Below are 26,260 nucleotides of genomic sequence, written 5' to 3'. Positions count from 1 at the left end.
AAGGAAAAGATAAGGACAAAGGAAAAGATAAGGACAAAGGAAAAGATAAGGACAAAGGAAAAGATAAGAACAAAGGAAAAGATAAGAACAAAGGAAAAGATAAGAACAAAGGAAAAGATAAGAACAAAGGAAAAGATAAGAACAAAGGAAAAGATAAGAACAAAGGAAAAGATAAGAACAAAGGAAAAGATAAGAACAAAGGAAAAGATAAGAACAAAGGAAAAGATAAGAACAAAGGAAAAGATAAGAACAAAGGAAAAGATAAGAACAAAGGAAAAGATAAGAACAAAGGAAAAGATAAGAACAAAGGAAGGACAGAGACTTTCCATTAGAGAGATAAAAGAAAATAAACCGGATCATACATTCACAAGCGTCCGTCTCCGGACCTAGGAGCAAAACATACTCCCAAAGAGAGGGAAAAGGGGAAGGGGAAAGGAAGGGGCAGGAGGTGGGGGAAAGCATTGGGGACAGGGATGGATGTGGAAAGGGAAGGTATGCAACCCGGAAAGGAAAGAGCTGCAATAGCTCATGCCCCGTGCTCGACACACACGTATCCGCAAAAGAGTTGTGGACTCCCTGGGAAGGCACAGTGGAGAGTTAATACCCAACAGTAAGGCGTCCTTCCCAAACAGCCCACACTTTCGTAAAATTTGGAAACTGGAGGTCAAACCCAAAGTGGGAACCACAATTTAAAAAGCCAAGAAAGGTGTGAGAAAAAGTGTTAAAAAAGCAAACAGAGCGAAAATCTTTGAATACAATCTGTTTCCAGGTGAGGCTTTTGAATGACACCTAACTAAATCAAATGAAAAAACACAACCTCTAATAGCCCCATGAAACTATTTTTCATTCTATTATAGTGCATTCGCACATGTGGCATCATCATAAATAGAAGAGTACACAAGTGAGGTATGGAAATAATGTTATCTACCACTAAATATTACAGAACATAGAACAAAACATTATTATATTACTGCACTTACCTCTCCAACCATCATCCATGCCTCTGCCACCATCAAATCCTCCTCCAAAACCAGGGCCATTGCCCCAGTCTCCTCTGCCACCACGGGCACCCCAACTACTTCCACCACCCATTCCTCCTCCTCCTCGGGGTCCGTCCATTCCACGCCCCCCAGGTCCTCCACGGCTCAATCCTACATCACCCTTTGGCAATGCTTTTTTCACATCTATGTGTTTTCCATTAATCTGGTGATTTCTTGAAACTGAAAAACCGTAAGATTAACAGAAATTTAGAGTGACTATTGTGTAAAATGTGCAGCGTGTTATTTAATGGCAAATGGTCTGTTCCAAGAGGCAACATTTGGAGGACAGAAGAGGGAGAGAGAGAGAGAGAGAGAGAGAGAGAGAGAGAGAGAGAGAGAGAGAGAGAGAGAGAGAGAGGGGGGGGGGGGGGCGCACTGGCTGTGAGTACACATACACAGACACTTTCCAAACATTGGTGAGCCTGTTTTTTCATGCTTAACAGAATTTGTAATCTACAATTTGATATTTCCAACACCATTATAATATATAAAAGATTAGTTTGTAAGTTTATTGGATTTGTTCATTGACTTCACATATGTTCAGAACTTCCTAGTATTTTTTTATAGATGTTCACCCAAAGAACCGATTGGAAATTATTGCCCTTTTTGAAGACACACTAATTTTTTCTCACTATTAGTTTTCTTGTACTCTTCATCATGAGTATAGCAACCTCAGTTTCCACAATATTCTGATAGTGCCATTAAGTCCTTTTGAGAGTATATGTCTACACTCATTTATGGCGTAATTAATGAAATATGCTGCAAGTCATTTGAGTTTCCTTTATGGCAGCTTGTTTCTACTTTACGGAGTATTTTTAATGGTATAATGCAATCTTTTGGGAAAGTCTCACACAGACAAAAAGTAAAAAACAGTATTTTCATGATTAAGTATGTAGTGCCTCAAGAATTTCAGTGTAAATTCTAGAGACACTCAGCTTTCCACCGTCTCTGACACCTGATATTTTAAGTACAAGAGTGAGAGAGTGGGGATGGGTCTACCTTACCTCACTGCCAGTCTCTCTCTCTCTCTCTCTCTCTCTCTCTCTCTCTCTCGTGTGTGTGTGTGTGTGTGTGTGTGTGTGTGTGTGTGTGTGTGTGTGTGGAAGGGAGCAGCAGGGGCGGTGCACGCATGCAGGATGGACGTGTATTGGGAGAATACGGCATACAAAGAGCAAGCACGCTCTATTCTTTGATGGTGTAACATTATAATTGTATCTGTTAGTTTCTAATGGTCAAAAACGTGGTCGACTCTAGAGAGTTGAACGCTTGCGTGAAATTTGTTAAGTTTTTTTATTGTGGAGCTGAAAATATAACAGTTGAACAAAAGTATCCTGAGAGCACAGAATCAGTCTATTTTGAAATTCCCTTAACCAGCTAAAGTCTTTGGAGAAGAATGTGTGTTTCCAGGTGAAGATCGACGCAGCCGTCTGACCCGAGAAGAAGATGGGCTGCACGCAATATGTGAGTCAACTGCAAGAGACGGGCGAGTCTTGCACCCCAGTACCACACTGTCTCTTTTGTTATCTGAAGACCATTAGAAGTATTAAAATTTCTAAAATTAAATGGTCAAAAATTTCCCCAAAATTCTTAAGGATGTTTTTCAAAATTACTAAAAAGTTAGGTGTGTGTGTGTGTGTGTGTGTGTGTGTGTGTGCGCACGCACTTTGGAAGGGGGAGGGGGAGGGGGGGGGGGGAAGAGGTGGTGGTAATAATAAAGACTACCTTGGGAAACACTTTTGTATGAATAATCTGGCAGGACAGTAATGACTTAGTTGTCCTGATGACCAATAGATGTCTGAGTAGCTTTGTGGATGAGATTCATAATCTAATTGATCAATCCCTGAATACTACATTCAAATATACCCAGTTAACTGAACATACAGTTCATTTGGCAGATTTCTTACGGGCACTGCTTACTTCTTCAGGTGTAGACAGATTAAGACTGTGTAACATGTTTCACTGTAAGTTTGTGTGTGCAAGACTTCGTTAACATGCAGCAGTAATAGGTAGCTTGCCCGCCAGTTTTCATATTGTGTAAAGTGTGAAGTTAAGATATTTGATGACAAATGGTCTGTTTCAAGAGAGAATATTTGGAGGAAATTGGTGCCTTTACCAATTTTGATGTCAAGCAATGCAGACACACATGCTAATGAGCAAAGGAAAAGGATGAAATTGTAGTCAATAACTTGGGTGTGAAGTGGAGACCTGCAAGGAGGAGTATGATGTACACACTTAATTGAGAGTTAATATAAGCATTTAATTGAAACATTTCTCCAATTCAAACTGTCATGTTAACAAGAACCATGTTCTATTATTCAACTTTCGTATCTTAGTAGCCTAGCCACCTGCATCTGCCTGCAGGTGAGCTGACAGAACCCACGCCCCATGGAGCAGAGTTCAAACCTCCTGCAATTGACAATTTTCCAGTGTAAGTAAGAACAGTGGCCATGTTGACCTATCAGTGATTAACTGCGGCTCTGATCTGGTTTGGAAGGTTTAAAATGACAACGAGATTCGCAACAGCTTAAGCAAAGGAACAGGAGCTAGTAGACCGCATAGTGTATCATGCACTGCCGATTCTAGAGCCCATCTAAAAATCATCATTAGAAAGCTACGTTATGTCAGTTCTTGACCGGTATTGCCACTACCTTTAGTTCTCTCACAATAGAGATAGTCTCTCAGCCAAGTAACATAGCGAAATAAATTTTTAAAGCTTGGTTTATATAGGCACAATGATTGTCCCTGTTTTAGATGTTCTATATCGACTTCAGTCCTTGACCTATTTGTTCTGCAATACTATGAGAAGTATTTTAAAAATTTTATGTTTCTACTGCAAGCACACTTTTCCAGGTCATTTACAAGACTGAGTTCCTTCAATAGGTTTTAAATCTAAGTAAAACTAATTTCAAACACACAATTTTGGCTGCTCATCAGATGATGCATTACGTGATTATCTACAATTCACAAGTCAGATTCCAAGATCTCTAACAATATTAGAGAAGGAAAGTTGCTACTTACCATATAGCAGAGAGCCTATCGGTACAACAAAGATCCTAATAATGTGTGGTTTCAGTTGCCTGAGACTGCAGTCTTGTGAGTAAATTGCATGCATGTGCATGTGTTCTTGACAAAGACCTTAATGGCTGAAAGCTATAATTGTGAGAATCTTTTTGTTGTGCCTATCTGCGACTCAGCATCTCCGCTATGTATGGAGTAGCAACTTTCCTTCCCTAATATAGTTACATTCCATCCTGGATTTTTCATTGTTTGATTCCAAGATATCTAGAGCATTTAATGCCTTCATCAGTTAATTTGCATCGTTTTCAGATAGTTGCCCCAACAGCAGCCTTTTCCAAAGAAAAACTGGAAACAATCTCATATGCAAAAAAGGCTAACGAATCAGGCTGAGCCAGCATAATATAAATGAGTTGCAGCAGGTGTCCATAAGGTTGTCCACTAACCAGTCATTCACTTTAGGTTTTCCATTATTATTTTTAAGGTGTGCACTATTCACAGGAACCAGATTGTTTGAAAGGTTTGCACTGTCCACTTGAACCAGCTAACTGAACGAAGATCCATTTCCATGTGAAAATGTTCTACCAACCAGGCCTCTGCAAAGAGGCATTTCATCAAAAGCAGTCCAGGCAGACATCACAGTAATTATACAGATACCTTTCACAGAAAATTGTATACTCCAAGAACCATTTCAAAAAGTTAGCTGCTGATACCTACAAATACAATTCTTAGTTTTCAGCACAGTTTACCACAAATTGCGCGAGTAATAAAAATCTGGTTGCTGCAACTATTCTAATTACAATCCAAAATGAATAAAAAAGTACTTACGACATATTTTGTCAACTGGATCATAATCATCAAACTCTACAAAACCGAAGCCCCTCTTTTTCCTTGTTTCTTTATCAAGAACAATTGCACATGACACAATAGTCCCAAACTGTTGGAAATATTCACGAAGGTCATCTTCTTCCACCTCTTCTTTGAGGCCACCAACAAATAACTTTTTCACTGTGGCACCAGCTTCTGGCCTGCCAATTTCTGTGCGAGGAACTGCACGTTTTGGTTCCACCTCACGCCCGTCCACTTTATGAGGCCGTGCAGCTTGTGCATCATCCACCATGTGTGCCCTTGAATATGTGATGAAACCAAAGCCACGGGACCTACAGGCAACAATATAAATATTGCATCTCCCAAATTCAAAGTAAGAAATTGAAAATGATAATCGAGCCTACAGGAATAAACTACAGGTTTAAGCTAAATAGGTTTGCTACTATAAGACCAATATGTTTGAAGAACATCACTAAATGAAACACCAACCATTATATCTTTGCCTTATCTTGAATTTTCAAATCAACTTAAAAAAAAAAACACACACACACACAGAGGGGGGACAGAGGGAGAGAGGGAGAGAGGGAGAGAAGGGGGACTGTAATCTGTGCCTTGACAAAAAAATTAAAGAGTTGACAATAATTACATATTATAAATATCAAAGAGTGAACCTCCCACGAGCAGTTCAATAGTTTTGGGAAAACTCGGAGGTAATAAACTGAGGAGATAATGAAGGAATATAAAAACAAAAGCAAAAATAAAGGTATAGATGACAAACAGACGTAGCAGAAGACCTCTGCCCTCATTTTGGACCAGTTGTACATAAGGAAAAACTGATGTACACAAACCAAGTTTGGCATGCTATATATTCTGTACAGACAGAATACTGTTACCCAGCCTAATTGCTCACTTTCTCTATTAGTCCCACTTTACATCCCCATCATTTCTGCTACTACTCAAACACATGTACACAATGAACACTATTTTGCTTATTTGTTTATGTAAAAGCTCTTCCCTTCCTCCGTTACCAATACCAAACAGAGTAACAGTCTTATAGCAGAGGAGTTCAGCAGCAGCTTATCGTCTGTACACAGGTTGCATACATTGTTAGTTTAGTGGTATTCTTACAGGCTGAGCAGAAGTGAAGAGTGATTGTTTATCTGTTTTTAGCAGTGCTATTTATTTTGTTGTAAGAGTTTGCATATTTGTTAACTAAGTGAGTTATGTAATTATGTAGTGTAATTTTCAGCTGCATTACTTGATATCAGCAGGCAGTGAACTACTGTCAGTGACAATGACGTCAGTAGTTCCTAGTAGCTTGGGTTCGCATTTTTTTGTTTTTGTTTTTCCAAACAAGTTTGGTAGTGTAAATCCATTTCTAAAAGACAACAGGGTTCATTATCTAATTGTTAACTATTTTTTCATTTGAATTTTGGTAGTAGATTGAATAGGAAGTGTGCATGCTGTGTGCCAACTCGGGAGTAGCTAGCTGCAGTTCGCAATCCAATGAAAATAATTTCAGCCGTGGTCAGCCATTTGCAGGTTGCTGCTTCAGCATGTTGTGACAGCAGAAAAGCTGACATGGCACATCTCAAGTATCAATTGTTTCACCCACAGTCTCTACTGCAAAGACACCTAATAGCTAACCCAATTTGGGGGGGGGGGGGGGGGGTATTTGGGGACCAGCTGCCTGGCCTTGCCGGTTCACTCTGTTAGTGGGCCAAGTGGCCACTACCCCAACAGGGTCGAAGCAGCCACATGGGGACAGGGTTTGCTAGTTACAGAAATAGCATCCAGGGCTGGAAAGAACTCTTAGGCTGGGTGAAGGCCACATCAGAGATATGGAGAAACCCATACTTGCAACTATCCAGGGTGCAGGCCACAGTCATCTGCAAGTCATGGCTAATCTTGGCACCAATGACGTGTTGGATCTGAGCCTACCTGCAGTTCTTCAAGAGTGATGGCCGAAGTGAAAGCTGCTGGCCTCACTCACTTGGTGAAAGATTATAGTTTGCAGTATGGTGTCCAGAACTGATCAGGATTTGGCTTGAAGCCTACTGGAGGGTCCAACCAGAAGCTCCGCAGATTCTATGACCTCCAAGGTTGCAGATCTCTGGCCCTGCATTATGGTGTGGAGAATTTTAGGACTGTCAATAGATTTGGGGTGCTGTACACAAAAGAAGAAGTTACTTGGTAGCAGAGTACTTGTGGAGTGCACATTTTTTTAGCATAGGTTGTAGTTTGATGTCTTCCGATGAACACTCTCCAGTCGATATGCACAGAGCAAAATCAGACTGCACACAAAGTGAAGGAATTTCAAACATCAAAATTTTAACAGTAAATTGCTGAAGCTTTTTTAACAACATCCATAAATTTACTGCCCTCCAGGAAAGCTGTCACTCAAACTGTACTCTGAAGAGAGCTGGACGAAACCCACGTAGAAAGCTCCAAAGTATTTAATGAGGTATGGCATTTATACCAAAAAGGCAGTTTATATACCGTGGAAGTAGTGGTAGTAGTATCCACTGCACTTTATGAAAATATTTGTCTGTCGACATGACATTACGTGTGACCACAAATTTAGCTGGGTATTTTAACAACAGATTATGACCATGATATGCAACTTTGATTTTATGTTTCAGGTAACAACCAGGATTTTACAGCAGTGGGTTTTGGCAGCTGCACGCCAATTTCAATCTGAGGGCATCATCTTCAAAGCATCGCTTTCATGGGCTAAGAAATTCAATCAATAACACAGAATTCAGCAGAGGAAGATCATGACATTTGTAAGTAACAGGGAATCTGTGAATTGGGGGAAGAAACACTGGAAACTTTCTGTTTCAACTGCAGATGAAGGACTTTATGCCCAAGTTCAACAAAAAATTGGTGATCGATACAGACCAGACAGGCTGCCAGTACCAGTCAACTTAAAACAGAACTCTCACTGAAAAATCAAAAAAAAAATGTATGCTACAAGGCACAATATGAACATGGTAACACACTAACACAGCAAATATGCGATAATGGTGTCTGGTGAGTTTACACTGTACGTGTTTGTGTTTGCGAGAGACTACAGGTAAGTTTGGACCAAAAATGCAACAAACTGTTAAGAAATTAACAACAGACTTTACAAAAGTCATTGTAACTTGTTGAAAGTATGGGAACCTTGCCACACAGCTCTACAGTTCATTTTCACTAGTGTCATGCCACCTAATGTAGTAAGAGAGAATTTTTCCTAATCATAGATTCTTGGGCATCAAATGAATCCTGATTTGGTTGGTTTAAAAGAGGGGCAAAGGAACAAAACCACAAGGTCATCATTCCCTTGTTCCTAATGCAACGAACACTACAAGGAACAAAAGAGGACAGGAAAATAGAGATGCAAGGAACAGTCAGAACAAAGTAAAACAAGGAAGCAGAATACAGTGGCTGGCCGACCACGAAAATAAAAAGAAAAAGCCAGCCACCCTGCAACACAATAAAACCTCCACCCTAAAAGCACTGGAGTGGACGACACAGAGGGACAAAGGACATGCGCTGAAACTCAAATCAAATTATAAAACCCTATCTCATGGATGAAACGTAAAACCAAATCAGCCGATGAGGCATTGTCTGCTAAAATCAATGGTAATGAGTCCATCAACCGAAGATGAAGTCACAAGACAAACAAAGGAGGACAGAGCAGAAGAAAATGGGCCACTGTCAACCAGGTGCCGCACTGACACTGAGGTGGGTCTTCACAGCACAGGAGGTAGTTGTGGGTCGCCCAGGCACTGCGAATGCAGCGCTGGCAGAGAACCACGGAGTCCTGGTGAGAAGCCCACACCGAAGACTTCCACACAGTTGTGGTCCCCTTAATGGCGCATAGTTTGTTGTGCGTACTGAGAATTTGCAATTTGGTCTCCCAAAGCTTTTAAACCTTACGATGTAATAACGAACGCAGGTCAGTTGCGGGGATACCCATCTCCAGAAGTGGTTTCCACATAGTCTGTTTGACCAGCCTGTCAGCAAGTTCATTTCCTGGGATTCTGATGTGACCAGGGGTCCAGACGAACACCACTGAACAACTGGACTGATCCAGGGCATAGATGGACTCCTGGATGGACACTACCAAAGAATGACAAGGGTAGCACTGGTCGATAGTTTTCAGGCTGCTCAAGGAGTCAGTACATAATAGGAAAGACTCCCCAGGGCATGAACGGAGATACTGGAGTGCACGAGAAATAGCCACCATCTCTGCAGTGAATACACTGCAGACAATGGTAAGGAATGCTGTTCAATATGGCAACCGTGAACGTAGTCAAAGCCAACGCTACCATCAGCCATCGAGACATCTGTGTAAACTGCTTCAGAGCCCCGGAACATGCCAAGAATCTAAAGGAAGTGACAGTGGAGAGCCGCAGGGTTAATGGAGTCCTTAGGGCCATGCAAAAGGTCCAGACAAAGCTGCAGCCGAGGTATACACCATGGAGGCGTAAGTGAATGGACTGCGAGTAGAGGTGGTAAAGGGAAAGACTCCAGTTCGGAGAGAAGGGACCGCATGCAAACCGCAATCATTAGCCCCGAACTGGGCCGCCGAAGCAGGAGCTGGACGGGAAAAGGAGACTGTAATTCAGATTCTCAGGAGAACTACGAATTTGTGCTGCATAACTGGCAAGCAGTTGTGCACATCTGATCTGTAGTGGAGGGACCCCAGCCTCCACCAGTATGTTGGTCACCAGACTCTTCCTAATAGCTCCTGTCGCTATTCAAACCCCACAGTGGTGCACAGTGTTGAGTAAATGCAACACTGAGGGCACTGACGAACCATAAACCACACACCCATAGTCAATTTGGGACTGGACAAGGATTCTGTAGAGCCGTAGCAGCGTAGAGCTATCTGCACCCCAATTGATGTTGCTCAGGCAACAGAGAACATTGAGGTGCTGCCAGCACTTCCACTTAAGCTGACGAAGATGAGGAAGCGAAGTCAACTGAGCATCAAAAACCAGTCCTAAGAATATATACGTCTGCACTACAGTGAGTGGATCATCGTGAAGGTAAAGTTCTGGGTTTGGATAAATGATATAAGACCGACAAAAGTGCACGACACACGACTTTGCGGCTGAAAACTGGAAGCCATGGGCTAGAGCCCATGACTACACTTTGTGGATGGCTCCCTGTAGGTGACGCTCAGCAACACCAGTACTGGAGCAGCAGTACAAAAATGCAGAAGTCGTCTGCATACAGATAAGGTGAGGCGCAGGGCTCTACAGCTGCTGCCAGATCATTAATGGCCACTAAAAATAGACACATTCAATACAGAGCCCTGCGGGACTCCATTCTCCTGGACATGGCTGGAACCATGGGAGGCACCAACTTGGACATGAAAAGTACGGAGCGACAGGAAATTTTGGATAAAAATAGGGAGTGGGCCCCCAGAGACCCCACTTGCACAATGTGGCAAGGATTTGATGTCACCAGGTTGTGTCATATGCTTTACGTAAGTAAAAAAAAGATGGCAACCACGTGTTGCTGTCTGGAAAAGGCTGTTCGGATGGCAGACTCAAGGGACACAAGATTAACAGTGGTAGAACGACCCTGGCGAAAGCCACCCTGACATGGAGCCAGTAGGCCACGTGACTCGAAGACCTGACCCAACCCAACCACTGACATACCATATGTTCCAGCAGCTTACAAAGAACGTTGTTGAGGCTGATAGGCCGATAGCTTTCCACATCAAGCAGGTTTTTGCCGGGTTTGATTACCAGAACGATGGTGCTTTCCCACCATTGTAATGGAAAGATGGTATCACACCAGGTCCAGTTGTAGATGACTAGAATATGTCACTTGTTGTCAGATGAGACATGTTTAATCATCTGGCTGTGGATCTGATCAGGACTAGGAGCTGTGTCGTCAGGGCAATGTGCAAGGGCATTAAGGAGCTCCCACTCTGTAAACGGGGCATTATAGGATTCACTGTGGCATGTAGTTAATGACAGAATGTTCCTTCCTGCCGCCATTTGAGAGTGCGAAAGGCTGGGGTGTAGTTCTCCGACGCAGAGGCTCAAGCAAAGTGCTCAGAAAAGTGTTCGGCAATCGCGTTTGCATCGGTAGATAACAAGCCATTTATGGTAACACTGGGAACACCTGTTGAGGTCTAGTACCTGAGAAGGCGTTTTACCTTTGCCCAGACTTGGGAGAGAGACGTCTCGACCATTAGGTGCCATATGTCACCTTCCCAACGCTCCTGCTTCCATCGTTTGATAAGGTAGCAAACACGGGCACAGAGCTGTTTAAAGGCTATGAGGTGCTCCAGGTAAGGGTGCCGCTTATGCCGCTGTAGAGTTCACCGACACTCCTTAAATTGCTTCAGCGACTTCTGGCGACCACCAAGGGACTGCCTTACGCCTCGGGCACCCTAAAGAGCAAGGGATTGTGTTTTCTGATGCAGAAACAATTCTTGTAGTCACCTGCTCAACCATCACTATGTTCCCACGCAGGGGAGATTCGGTGGTGACAGCAGAGGTGAAAGTTCCCAGTCCGCCTTGTTCAAATCCCATCTGGGCAGGTGTCCGTGTGCCTGATGCCGGGGCAGTGACAGGAAGATGGAGAAGTGGTCAATACCACACCGGTCGTCATGTGCTCTCCAGTGGATAGATGGGAGAAGTCCTGCAAATTGATAAATCAATGACCGAGTAACTACCATGAGCCACACTGAAATGTATGGAGGCCCCAGTATTTAAGAGGCAGAGGTCACACTGAGACAGTGAAGTTTCGACATCTCTGCCTCTGACAGTACGCACAGTGCCACCCCACAAGGGGTTATGGGCGTTAAAAGCTTATAAAAGTAGGAAAGGTTTAGGGAGTTGATCAATCAGTGCAGCCAATACGTTCTGGTGTACTGCACCATCTGGAGGAAGATATACATTGCAGACAGTTATTTCCTGCGGCATCATTCTGACAGCCACTGCTTCAAGAGGGGTTTGAAGGGGGCACTGTTTCACTACAGACCGAGTTTAGCACATAAACGAAAACTCCACCTGACACTATTATAGTCACTACATCCCTTACAGCCGCGGAGTCTTCTGCATTGCCGGGAACCAGGTTTCCTGGAGGGCAATTCAGATACCAGTTTTACTGCTTAACAGTTGCCGTAGCTCAGCCAGGTGGTGGAAAAAGCCACCGCAATTCCTCTGGGAAGGCATGGAACATTTAATGAGGTACTTTACACCTCAGAGTCACCTGCTGCCACTGACTTATTGCCTAATCAGTCTATTCATTGTGTCCGAGGGCCTGGTGAGATCTAGGTCCTCGGCAGACGCTGAAATCTCCACCCCATTCTCAGACGCAGAGCTTTTAGGTAGTGGTGGTGTGTGTGTGCCACTGCAATTTCCTTGGTCTTGGGGGTTTTCTTGTTGGATTTGTCTCGCTGCTCCTTTGGTTTCCCTGGCTGGGAGGACTTCACTGGCTCAAGTCTCCTGGACTGTAGATGAGCATGAAGCCCTACGACCAGCTGCTTTTGGGCCCTTCAGACACAGGTGGGTGTCATCTTTCCCACTAGCAGAAACCTGGAAAGGGAGTGACCCAAGGGACCCCTTCTTAGTGAGAGAAACCTAAGAAGACTTACACTTCTCCGGCTTGGAAGAGGGGACAGATTTTGGGGCTGAAAACTGGAAGCCATGGGCTAGAGGGTTGGGGTGGGAGGGGAGTGGAGGGGGGTGTTGCTCCAAAAGTAGGTGGTGCAGGAGCAACAGGGAGGGAAATGCCTGCCACCATCAAGGGGGTAGGTGTAGTGTAGTCTTCCGGCTCTGAGAGGTGACTGGAGTTTGCGGAGCTGATGGTGCCAGAACTGTTGTAGTGGTGGCTAAGACGATGTCATACGCACAGGACGCAGGCATTCAAATTTTCTCTTAGCCTCAGTGTACGTCAGTTGATCCAGGGTCTTGTACTCCATGATTTTACTTTCTTTCTGGAGAATCCTGCAGTCTGGCGAGCATGGCAAATGGTGCTCTCCACAGTTGGCACAGACGGTAGGCGGGGCACACGGAGAATTGGCATGTGATGGGTGTTCCCAACCTCGACATGTGACACTAGAAGTACAGCGGGAAGACATATTGCCCAACTACCAGCACTTAAAGCACTGCATCAGGGGACAGATATAGGGCTTTACATCACAGCGGTAGGCCATCACCTTGACGTCCTCTGGCAACGTATCACCCTCAAAGGTTAAGATGAAGGCAACCGTGGCAACCTGATTATCCCTCCGACTCCAGTGGGCACGCCGGACGAGATGTACACCTCGCCACTCTAAATTGGCGTGCAGCTCATCGTCAGACTACAAAAGAAGGTCCCTGTGTAGTATGATACCCTGGACCATATTTAAGTTCTTATGGGGCATGATTGTTACAGAAACGTTCCCCAGCTTGTCACAAGCGAGCAACGCCCATGACTGGGCAGAGGATGCCAGATCTCCTTTTGGACAAGCCCCAAACTTGTCCTCTAAATGCTCAACAAAAAACTGAGGCTTCATTGTCATTAAAGATTCCCATCAGCTCTCAAACATACGAGGTACTGGGGCAAATAAGATCTGCTGACATCCTAGCCTGATGTTCCTCCCATAGTGTGGCCAGGGTGGAACGATTTGGGTTCGTACTTCTGTGCGTTTAATTGAGCTTGTGAACACTTAAGAGACTGCTGGTGTTTCACCACCAGCAAGAGATGATGGACTACACTTTATCGCATGTCATCTGCCCTGATGCCACCCACTCTGACCAGGGGCCCTCCCCACAGGTGCCACCCAGCTGCATCAAAGGCCACCTGGCAGGATGGCCATAGCCGGGAGTCCCGATGCCCCAGGGGAATGGGCCTCTACCCCTTAGCATACATGAGGAGTTAACGGTGCAAGCATCAGCAGAGCGATCCCTGTGTGGTCAGGGGGCTACAACCACCAGGGTACATGGTAACCCCACCACAACAGTCTGGCTACCGTGCTGGATATCAAGTGCAAAGAAGTCCAGAATCCTGATTTATGTGGTGACACCTTTATCAATGTTCCCAGTATGAGATTTTCACTCTGCACCGGAGTGTGCGCTGATATGAGACTTCCTGGCAGATTAAAACTATGTGCCAGACCGAGACTTGAACTTGGGGCCTTTGCCTTTCGTGGGCAAGTGCTCTACCATCTGAACTACCCAAGCACAACTCACGCCCTGTCCTCACAGCTTTATACTTCTGCCAGTGCCTCAGTTCCTACCTTCCAAACTTAACAGAAGCTCTCCTGCCAACCTTACAGAACTAGCACTCCTGAAAGAAAGTATATCGCGCAGACACGGCTTAGCCACAGCCCGAGTTCGAGTCTCAGTCCGGCACACAGTTTTAATCTGCCAGGAAGTCTCACCTTTATCAATGGTCTTCCCACTTGCACAGTTAAAGTCAACCATGCACCATTTATTTATTTATTTATTTTGCCAAGTAAAAAACTTGGTCACGCGCTTTCAGAACTGTTCATTTCTGATTGACAATGAACGAAAAACTGCTTTTCATATATATGCTATTAGGATCCATTCCACTGTACACCAACTGTAAGCACCTATGTTTGCCAAAATGTTGCACTAGCACATGGTTTGCATCCAAACTATCTGAAGAAAATTCCCAGTACATGCAGCAAAATTGCATTTGATGATGTAAATGCAGTTTCAATTAATGTTTTCCATGTCTGTATCACATATACCATTCTGCTATGTGTGATGTCTAGAGCACATCCGACGAGTGTACATTACTCTTGTGGTCTAGTATATTGTGATTTACTACATCACTGGTTGTGAATAATGTCATTTGCATCACTTTTTATCATGGTTTGACTATCTTTCCAAGCCTGATCCATGTCCTTGGAAATTTAATTAGAAATAGCCAACATATGAAATTTACTACAACTCCATGAAAACGCATGTGATTTCATTATATTACCTATCAAATGACATAATGGACCAGTGATTAAAAAATAAGTGTTAGCGAGTTTCGAACAGTCACCTCATCCATGAAACTCTTTCAAATTACAAACACTAACTGCTTGAGCCCAATGATTTCTTACCTTCACACAGATACATCAGTTACCTAATAGACGCGTGAAACTTCTCTTGCAATTTTCTCGGAACTGCCAGAGTAGTGCACCTTACTACTTGACCCATTATGTTTTAATGGCCTACTAAAGGTGAGCAAAGTTTGAAATAATATGTGGTCCCAATGTCATAGCCTTCACTTTTAAGTAATAGAGCCTAGTGTGTGACCGTGAGTATTCGTCAGACAAGGGTTTTGTCAGAAGTGATAGGACCACTTTTGTATATTATCCTTGATGAGAGTATTTATATACAAATGTACAATAGGACCACTCTCATTCTTTTATGTACACGAATGATCTGACAGATAGGGTGAGCAGCAATCTACAACAATTTGCTCATGATGCCTTAGTGCATGGGAAAGTGTAAACGTTATGTGACTGTAGAAGAATACAGAAATGTTTGGACATAATTTCCATTTTGGTATATGAATGGCGGCCTGCTCTCATCACACCAATTAAATATCTAGGCTTATCTTTGGAACAAGCATATAAGGTCCACAGTTGGGAACGCAAATGGTCAACTTTGGTTTATTGGCAATTCTAAGAAAGTGTGGTTTACCTATAAAGGAGACAAAGTATAGAACATTAGTACTCCATTATTTAGTACTGCTCAAGTGAGAGAAACATTGAAGCAATTCTGAGGAGTGTTGTAATCTGTTACCAGTAGGTTCAATCAACATTAGTGATATGCTTCAGATTCAAATTGGTAATTGCTTGAGACAAGACAACATTCTGCCATTTGCAGTTGATGCCAGTACAATTTTATTGGCACAAAGCTACATTTCACACACAGAAAGCAAAGAAAGTAAGATCAATTAAGGCTCATATGGAGGCAAGCAGAGTCCTTTTCTGCTCACTCCATATGCAAGTGGGATAAGGAAATGGAATAATTAGTAATGGTACACGGTACACACCATCACGTACCATATAGTGGCTTGTGAAGTATTTAAGTGGATTTATATGACCAATGGTAAAATAGTTGTCATGAAATTACCTAGAAACAAACACTAAAAACACCAAATTATCAGCATACCCTCCAAAATACTTGTGACCGTATGTGTAATACTGTGCTCTACCCCTTGCTACCGTATTTCTCCATGCTACACATTCTGACACACATACACCCCATTAGTATAATTACTAAGGTGCTCATTATTTACAAAAAACTTATATGATACAGAAAAAATATGGAAAATTATAGCTTCTTTCATTAACACTAACCTCTTTGTACCAGGATCCTTCATGACTACAACATCAACAATTTCACCCCATTGTTCAAAATGCTTCTTCAGGGACTCATCTGTTGTTCGGTAGTCCAGACCACCGATGAACAGCTTCCTGACATGTTCTGGTTCTGGCCTGTCCCCCTAAAAGCAGAAAATCAATTATACTAAAACTTCGTAACAATATAATCGTGTTTGCAATTCAACAATACCTGTAAAAGCAGCACACAGGGGTTTCTAAGGCTACAAAAAAAAAAAAAAAAATCAAGTCTGGGATTACTTTATGTGCAAAATACATAAGTTCATATTTTTAAGATGAAGCAGATAACCAAAAGTAAACATTTTCTATACAGTGGGTAAACTTGTGGACAACCTTTTTCATATAGCACTCAAGGAATAGTTCCTACCTGCGCACTTTGAAGAAGTTAGTCTTTGAAAAGAATGACCACATTAGCGGTAGTTGCATAGCAACATATGAAATTAGCAGCATGGTAGGTCTCGAGGTGGTAGTTGATACTTTTGATAGTGACCATTCATTTGATTTACAAAATCTTGTCACACACTGAAGAATGCAGCACTGGGATTGTAACAGAATTCACAACATGGTTGCTTTATGAGGAGCACAGCATGTACATGAGGAACAACTTCCCTGAGTATTTCAAAGGGTCTGAATCATGGGGGCATCTGGCTGCAAGTACGAATAGTACACAGTTGATTTAGTAATATCACCCTGCTACCAAGCAGGTAGCTGACCTGTGAGGAGCAGACAACTCTCCATCCAACACAGATGAAGGAAGCCCATAAGTATCTGAAAGATCCAAAGAACAGTATCCCCCCCCCCTCTCTCTCTCTCTCTCTCTCTCTCTCTCTCTCTCTCTCTCTCTCTCTCTCTCTCGTGAGAGTATTAAAATTCGAGCAGTTAACTGCAGAAGCATTCTTAGTGAAGTGACACGAGATTGGAGCACTCCTAAAAAGCAGTTAATCTCCCACAATGTGAAATCTGAAAACTGAAGAAAATAGTAGTGGCATTTTTGGGAAAAATTTAAGGGTATCTTTAAAGGATAGATTAGTGGGAAATGAAGATAGTTTATTTGTCTCAGACACACAGTGTTGGTGCTATTGAATTTCGCACACGTTAAATTTCAGGAGTAAGAAACATGTATTTTTTTGTTTTCTCCAAAAAAATTCCTGCCCCAGGTACATGCCTCCAAAGATGACATTGTCAACATCAATTTGGAGATGCAAATTACAGAATTTTTTTTAAATGCTGTATCTCAGTAATAGTTCTAGATATTTTGTTACGAGTTTTTTATTTGAAAGAGAATTGCTTTACAATTACAATGGTATCCTCTGTTTGGACATATCTGTCAAAGTTATTTTACTGATGCCTTTTGAATTTTTTATAATTCACAGAAAAAATGTTTTTCAAAAATGCCAATCCAGAAAAGTCAGATTTTTCTGGTGATTAGTACCATGTAGTACTACATTCTCCGTAAAGGAGAGCTTCCACTTTTAAGCTGAACATGTTTTATTTTAAAACATTTTCTTAACTTTCAAGGGTCATGTATATCTTCACTGAAGTTTTTTCTTACTAATTTCTTTGTTACAATGTATACTTCTATTGTCTTCGTTGCAGTTATTTCTTTTCACTTCCATTGTTGCAAATATTTCTTACACTTTATTGTAGTTTGTCATGGCAGCCGTGTGTTAGCCACATATGGCCAATGCGGAGCTGGCAGAGAATCAGAGTCCCTGCGAGAGGCCTGCATGGAGGTCTTCCGCACATTCTTAGTCTCCTTAATGGCATGCAGTTTGTTGTGCATACTGGGATTATGCCATTCCATCTCCCAAAGCTGAAACACCTTGCGGCTTAATAATGACCACAGGTCAGTTACAGGGATGCCGATCTCAAAAAGCAGTTTCCGCGTAGCGTGTTTGGCCAGCCAGTCGGCAAGTTCATTTATTGGGATTCCAACATGGCCTGGGGTCCACACAAACACCACAGAATTACTGGACCATTCCAGGGCATAGATGGACTCCTGGATAGTCACTTCCAAAGGATGGTGGGGGTAGCACTGGTCAACAGCTTGTACCGGCCTAGGTGTACGCCATGGAGGCGTATGTAAATGTACTAAGTATAGGTGGTAAAGGCAAGGACTCCACTTCAGACAGAAGAGATCGGGTGCAAACTGCAATTGTAAGCCCCGAACTGGGCCTCCGATGCGGGAGATTAACTGCTGTGGACGGGAAGAGAAGGCGGTAATTTGGATGCGGAGGAGAACAACTAATGTGTGCAACTTAACTGGCGAGCAGTTGTGCATGCCTAAATTTCAATGGAGGGATTCCAACCTCCACCAGGATGCTGGTCACTGGACTTGTCCTAAAAGCTCCCGTTGCCAGTCAAACACCACAGTGGTGCAATGGGTCGAGTAAACGCAACACTGAAGGTGCTGCCGAACCATAAACCACACTCCCAAAGTCAAGGCGGGATTGAACAAGGGCTCTGTAGAGCTGCAGCACCATAGAGCAATCTGCACCCCAGTTGGTGTTGCTCAGGCAGCGGAGGGCATTGAGGTGCTGCCAGCACTTCCACTTCAGGTGACATCCTAAGAACTGATATGTCTCCCTACAGTGAGTGGATCATCATTAAGGTACAGTTCTGGTCTGGATTAACGGAACGACGACGACAGAAGTGCATGACACACGACTTCGTGGCTGAAAACTTGAAGCCGTGGGCTAGAGCCCATGACTACACCTTGTGGATGGCTCCCCCGTAGGTGCCGCTCAGCAATTCAAGTACTGGAGGAGCAGTACAAAATGCAGAAGTCTGCATACAGAAAAGGTGAGACGGATGGCCCGCCAGCTGCTGCTAGACCGTTAATGGCCACTAAAAATAGACACACACTCAATACAGAGCACTGCGGGACCCCATTCTCCTGGATATGGGGGGCAGGGCGGGAGGACTATGGGAGGCACTAACTTGGACACACAAAGTATGGAGCGATAGGAAATTTTGGATTAAAAAAAAAAAAAAAAAAAAAAAAAAAAAAAAAAAAAAAAAAAAAAAAAAAAAAAAACGGGAACTGGCCCTCGAGACCCCACTCACATCATGTGGCAAGGATATGATGTCACCAGGTGGCGTCATATGCTTTTTGCAAATCAAGAAAGATGGCAGACAGGTGTTGGTGCCTGGAAAAGGCTGTTCAGATGGCATACTATATGGAAACTAGATTATCAGTGGTAGAGCATCCCCAATGGAAACTGCCCTGGCATGGAGCCAGTAGGCCACGTGACTGCAGGACCCAACACAACCGCCGACTTACCACACATTCTAACAGCTTACAAAGAATGTTGGTGAGGCTGATAGGCCAATAGTTATACAAATCAAGCAGGTTTTTACCGGGTTTAAGCACTAGAGTGATGGTGCTCTCCGCCATTGCAATGGAAAGACACCATCGCACCAGATCTGGTTGAAGATGACGAGGATATGTCACTTGTAGTCGGATAAGATGGGTTTGATCATCTGACTGAATCCAATCTGGCCCAGGAGCTGTGTTGTGGCAATGTGAAAGGATAATGAGGAGCTCCCACTTTGTAAATGGAGCATTATAGGGTTTACTGTGACGTTCAGTGTACAAGAGGGCTTTCCTTTCCATCCATTGTTTGAGGGTGTGAAATAATGGGGGATAATATTCTAATGCTGAGGCTCGAGCATAGAGCTCAGCAAAGTGCTCGGCAATAGCATTTGTGTCACTGGATAACATACCATTGATGTTAATACCAGTAACACCTGTCAGGGTCTGGTAACCACAAACACATCTGATCTTCGTCCAGACTTGGGAAGGTGATGTATGGTGCCCAATGATCGACACACAGCTCTCCCAACACTCCTGTTTCTGTCATATTATAAGCTGGCGAACATGGGCACAAAACCGTTTCAAAGCTATTAGGTGCTCTAGGGAAGGATGCCGCTGATGTTACTGTAGAGCTCGAAGTTCTGTAACAGCCTCAGCAATTTCCAGCGACCACCAAGGTACTGACTTTCGCCGGGGGCACCCTAAAGAACAAAGGATCAAGTTTTCCACCACAGAAACTGTTTGCTTACAAATTTGTTTTTTGAGTGGGTCCACCTTCAGTAGAACAATTTTTTTCTGTTTTTTCTTTACCCAGACATGTTTCACTGAGGTTTTGCATTTTTTATGTTACAACTATTCAGGAAATTAGACATTTTTGTTAGTTGGTGAGCTTAATATTTAAGTGGTAAATTTTGTATGCAAAATAACTGGATACTCCTGTTACAGTAATACTGTACTGAAATTATAGTTACCAAAACTTTCCCCACCAGTTGTTTTATTAGGAAGCGAGGTCAAAATGTGTAAACTACTGATTCAATTTTCAAGTGATACTAAAATTTAATTCTAAGTTAACAAAGCGGACAACTTCGCACAAGTTTAACCTGACAATTCTTCCTCCCACCAGTGAGTTTTCAACTACAGTTTTTACAAGTTTTAATAATGTAACATTTATTGATGTTTCATCATGTAGAAAATTGGATCCCCATTTGCTTTTCTACACTTCACTACAGGTCAATTTGCTACCACATGGTCTCAGCTTTAACGTTCGTCGGCAGAGCCAACTAAGAAGTGTGTGACCTTTGAACCTAACTTAAGACCTCAGGTTGCACTATTGCTCAGTCTGTCCAATACCACACTAACTGAAAACTTGTTAGTGTGAATCCAATGCTTTCAAAAGAAAAGTATTGTAATTCACACCGCTCTTATATAATGGTGAGCAACGTGACGTCCATTTGCTGTACTACTCATGACAAAGTTTTAAAGTTGGTAACAGCGGAGTTAACTTCAAACATCCAGAGTTAAAGAGAAGGTAAAAACTTTCCTTATGATTACCATCAATCTTTATTTCTATTTACACTATTCATCATATTAGTCTTTGACTGTTCAAATACTTAGTGCAACTGTCCCACTTGACAATGGAAACCCCCCACCCCACCTCAGCAGTGTATTTCTCAAGTAAAGAGCTAAAATTTTACGAAGTGTACAGCAACAACAGCGTGGTTTTTCTCTTCATAAAATACCTTCCCTCCATACATTCCATAATTTTCGAATGCATAACCTGATTTTGAAAAAGGAGAAAAATAAACATTCAGCAATTTTACAATATTCAGGACCTACGCTCAAGCAGTAAACACCCAGATGGCTGCAAGAGTAGGGCACCAACAACAAGCCTACATCTAATTTGTTTATATAATTTGACCTCCCAGACACCAGTACATGTGTTCAATTTTCAACCTTTAAGTAGGATAAACTTCTCAATAATACACACTTTCCATAGCTGCTGTACGCAGCCGTGAAGATACTCCTCGCAGTAAAATGCACAATCCAGTACTATTTAATAGCACTGGCCGAAATTGTCCTTATCCTGCACATCTACCATCATCACGTATTACATGCACGTAACAAATCTGACTTATAAACCAAGTCCTAACAAACGCGGAAGTCAATTTGTTCGTTTCTTGACGACGAATATGATTTAATGTAATTTACAAAGTTTGTTCCGAAGAAGCATCTAGAGATAAGAAACAAATGAAGGAATTACATAGTCACCAGCCTACAGGAAAAAAAAAGGCAACAAATTTAATCCATAAAAATCACTCCGTGCCGAAATTACCATATATTTTTTCTGTTTTTCAGCATGGTAATGTTTCTGTCGATTGAGGTGCAAATATTTTGAATTTTATGCACATGTTGCCGAATCGAGTCCGGTATTTGCACATTTCACTGCTAGATTTTATGAGATTTAATAATGTAAACCTCACGTTCGTAGAACTCTTTAATTACATTAAGGTTTTCACACAATTATTTCCAACCGGCATAGAAGGATTCTCTATGCCAATATTCCAAAGTACCTCCATAATGATTTAAGGAATGTTCCCGCTCCACTTACATGTAATGTTTTTACAGAAAAATTACGAAAAGAACACCGCGCAGAATTAATCAGAAACTTAGCAAATGTTCTGGCTCACCTCCGGTTCCGACTTGACCATTTTCTCCTCACACCTTCAGCAATATCGCCTTCCAAACTAAAACACGCTTGAATTCCACTATGCCAGCGTCCACGTACAGCGAAGAAAAGAAAATGAACTCCAAACTCACTGTAGCCAACTGTTTCGTGAGTACTTTATGCCAAAAGCTAGTCCTACGAAAAAACACTGTTATTCACCAGTACGTATAAAGATGGACTCTCGTAAAAATTAACCATGACTAAGTAAGAATTTTAGGTTATCACATTAGGAAAAAAAGTTCAGTGGAATGTATGCAAAATACCCTTGCAAAATGGAGTTAGCAATACGGAGTTTAGTATCATCTTTGGATAGGCTTTGCCACATTCTTATCAGGCGATTACGTTAGTAAAATGGCGGTCCCTGATAAGCAAAAAACACAGGGTCTCGCAACGAAAAGTTGCACTACTATCAGAAGCAGCATGGGCCAGTTCTCAGTAATGAGATCACAATGTAAAGCTATATAAATTCTGATTACGAGAACAAAAATTTACATTACAGTACCGTAATTCACAAACTTTTTGAGCTCATACTGTGTAAAGTGAACTTGAAGCTTCACTCTCAAAATATTAAGCACATTTCTCGTTAATACTAGCCTTTAGACAGAACTGAATTTGTATTATAACAAAAGCAATTCTGTACACTTCAGATTGATACGTGCTATGTTACGTGGTGCGTAAATCTTTTCCACATAACTGGTGATCCCAATAATGAAGGAATCGGTACAAGTGTGTACAGTTTATTTTGCGGTCAGTTAAATATGGTGCCACGACAATGGGAGACACACTCAAGCATTTGCGTGCTATCAATGTCGAGATTCAATAAATTAGCAGTGAAAACCAGGGTTTTGAAGTCTTCCTTTCTGAAATGCAAAAAGCAAACGAACTGGAGTGCAAAGAACCGAACACTAAAACAGTGCACAACCCATCAGTGGCTCAGCGAATGCAGCAACAATGTCAAGAACACACCACCGTTCATTTGATCTTTATGCCACGTGAAGAAGTGATGTTGAGCAAGATTTGAAAATGTTGAGTGTTCCAGTTATTTCTTCCTCCGTGGCGCAGTTGTGCTCAGGGACAATGAACTGCCGCTCCGTTGGCTCCAGTGAACCTTCTATGCTGCATATAGGGTACGAGTCCTGCTGTTTAACACTCAGCTAGGAACATCGTTTTACAGTGCGTTCCGGGAACATTCGTTGGGAGGCGGACAGTTTGTTGGAACATCCACCTGTTGGGCGAACATCCTTGTTTTGCACTGCTTAGTATTAGGATTTCTCCGAAAATTAAAAATGAGTAAACCGTTGAAATTAAAAGACCAGCTTATTTGCTCAATTGCGGAAAGGAAATCCATCAGTCTTAAAGTAAGTTTTAACAGTCTTGTACAGTATTTTAGCTGTACATAAGTAACGAACAGAGTCACTTTGTTAGACCTTAGATGAATTAACTGACGAATTTGGAAGGTCAATTTCCGTGCTTACCGTATGTGACACGTTGGGTTCGTTTCCGTATATTTCTGAGCCTGAGCCGTGTCATTACGTTGGCCTTTCGTTTTCTTCAGGAGCATTTGAATCTGTGGAGTCATCTTCAGAGGCAGAATCTTCAGAACGCATCGTCATCTGCATAATTCGTCTGCTTCTGCTTTACATATTTGCAGGTATTTTTCCAGTCATACCACTCTAAAAAAACAGCCTGAGTTAGAGACAATCTACGCTACAATTTACCCACTGAAAGTACACTGGTGTCCAAAATTAAAGCAACAAACCGCAATTTCCCTGTTCTGTGTCTAATTCACAATATAGTCATACAAACTGTCAACAGATGTCCGTAGGACCGTGTTCTGCATGGAAGATGGCATTCCGGTCAACTCACAACCACGCCAAGAACGGCGTCAAACGGGGTAGTGTCTGCCGGGTAGTCCCACAATTGCTGAGTGCAGTCACAGACGGTGCAGTATGGCACAGAGAAGACGCCTACCAGTAACTCTGCAGTGAAGAGCCGTAGGAAGAATGGAAACAGGACAGTCGCAAACTGATGTGGCCCGATGGCTTAATGTGAATCGTTCTGTTGTTTCTCGGATGTGGCGACAGTTTATAGAGACGGAAACCGTATCCCGGATACGAGGGCAGGGCCGACCACGCGTGGCATCAGAAAGACACGACCGTTATTTAGCTGTAAGGGCACGACGTACGGCCTTAGTACTGCACTGCAACTGGCATCTAACCTCGCAGCACCCACTGGACGTATTGTAACGAGGCAAACGGTGCACAAAAGGCTTCGACAGAGTGGCCTTTAATGTCGGAAACCCGCTGTGTGTTTACCTCTGACGCGTCTTCACAGAAGGGAACGTCTAGCGTGGAGTCGTCAACCTGCCACCTGGGCAGTCCAGCAGAGGGCCAATGTTCGTTTTACTGATGGGTGCTCTCCCGACTTCAATCCCATAGATCATGTCTGGGATGCACTAGGGAGACGGATTGCATCACGTCAACATCCACCAACCACTCTCCAACACTTGCGAGCAGCTCTGCAAGAAGAATGAGATTGATAACATAATTCACAATATGCCCCTTGGTTGTCAGGCTGTATTGCTGTAAGAGGTGACCACATCTCATACTGAGCATATTAACCGGTTGTTGGAATGTGTGCACAAAGCCGGTAAGTTGCAAAAAAAAAAAGAAAATTTTTGTCTACCGTTATGGTTGTTGCAGTTGTTTACGTTCTGCATTCTACACACCGTTCCTACTTCACTATCATTTGTGGCAAAATAAATGCAATCTTGCAAAATTTCCGTTTGTTGTTTTAACTTTGGACACCAGTGTAGTTAATGAAAGGAGCTGCAAAAAGAGTAGCTACCTATGTCCACAAACTAGCAAACAACCAAGAAGCAATGGTAAAATGAATTACACATAGTAAATGAATCAAAATTGAGATTGTAAAGTGCGTACCTATGTACAGAAAATATTTCGAATGAGTAAAATTGTAGTTTATAAAGAAAGAGAATAACACTAAAACTAACTGAAACTACACTTTAAAATAAGATACTTGGTTGTTGTGACTTTCTGAACAAGCTGTTCGCTCCAAATCCCCCTAAGCAAACTCGCTAAAATATAACCTAAGATGTAGCATGATCAGGTAACTAAAAAGTCAAGTAAAATAACTTGAAGAATAAGATGGATTATCCGCCTTGGAGGCATAATAATGCGAGTTCAGGAACGTTAAGTCTGTGAAGCCAATGAGTATTTGTTCTTACTTGGAACATCCACCTGTGAGTGTGGGTCTGGAATGGAGGCAAGTTTTGTTGGTACGTTTGCAAGTGTGAGTTTTGCCATGAGTAAAGTAGAATTACCGGCAGAGCTCGAAGGAAAAGCTGAATCACCATGTCCATTAACAGGTCAGTTTCCCGAAACGTATATAGGTTTAGCCTCAGTATTAAACCAGAATGTTGTCCAACTTGCAAATGAAGAGATGATACTAATTACTAACCATATAGAATGAGATTTTCACTCTGCAGCAGAGTGTGCGCTGGTATGAAACTTCCTGGCAGATTAAAACTGTGTGCCGGACCGAGGTTACTAACCATATAAACAGAATATGAAGGAAAATTTTGCCCACCTCGCAAAGGAAGAGAGAGCTAAGATATATATACATATACATATATATTTCATATCGCGAAGGAACAAACAGCGAGGATGGATGAAAATTTCAAATGATTTTCGAATGAACAAGCAGTGTTAATTAGTACTAGCATCCAACAGCGAATGAATGAGAATTTCGAGGGATTGGCTAATAGATTAAACACAAATCTAGAAACTACACTACTGGCCATTAAAATTGCTACATCAAGAAGAAATGCAGATGATAAACGGGTATTCATTGGACACATATATTATACTAGAAGTGACATGTGACTACATTTCCACGCAATTTGGGTGCATAGATCCTGAGAAATCTGTACCTCTGGCCTTAATAACGGCCTTGAT

At 42.4% G+C, this 26,260-nt stretch overlaps 1 protein-coding gene across 2 annotated transcripts in view; it reads right to left on the bottom strand.

The window, feature by feature from the left end:
• Nucleotides 1-22,403, bottom strand: part of LOC126416222 (heterogeneous nuclear ribonucleoprotein A1, A2/B1 homolog) — a 47,749-nt gene extending 25,346 nt beyond the window's left edge. For both annotated transcript variants that reach the window (XM_050083824.1, XM_050083825.1), the window contains exons 1-4: nt 22,249-22,403; nt 16,204-16,349; nt 4,884-5,215; nt 981-1,220 (exon numbers count right to left, since the gene is read on the bottom strand). In XM_050083824.1, the coding sequence (XP_049939781.1) occupies nt 981-1,220; nt 4,884-5,215; nt 16,204-16,349; nt 22,249-22,269 (739 nt within the window). In that variant the 5' untranslated portion in view covers nt 22,270-22,403. The remainder of the gene's footprint in view (nt 1-980; nt 1,221-4,883; nt 5,216-16,203; nt 16,350-22,248) is intronic.
• Between the last annotated feature and the right edge of the window lie 3,857 nt (nt 22,404-26,260).

Source organism: Schistocerca serialis, chromosome 8 (assembly GCF_023864345.2).
Source record: "Schistocerca serialis cubense isolate TAMUIC-IGC-003099 chromosome 8, iqSchSeri2.2, whole genome shotgun sequence".
Lineage (NCBI taxonomy): Eukaryota > Metazoa > Arthropoda > Insecta > Orthoptera > Acrididae > Schistocerca > Schistocerca serialis.
This window is presented reverse-complemented; position numbering and strand designations above follow the sequence as displayed.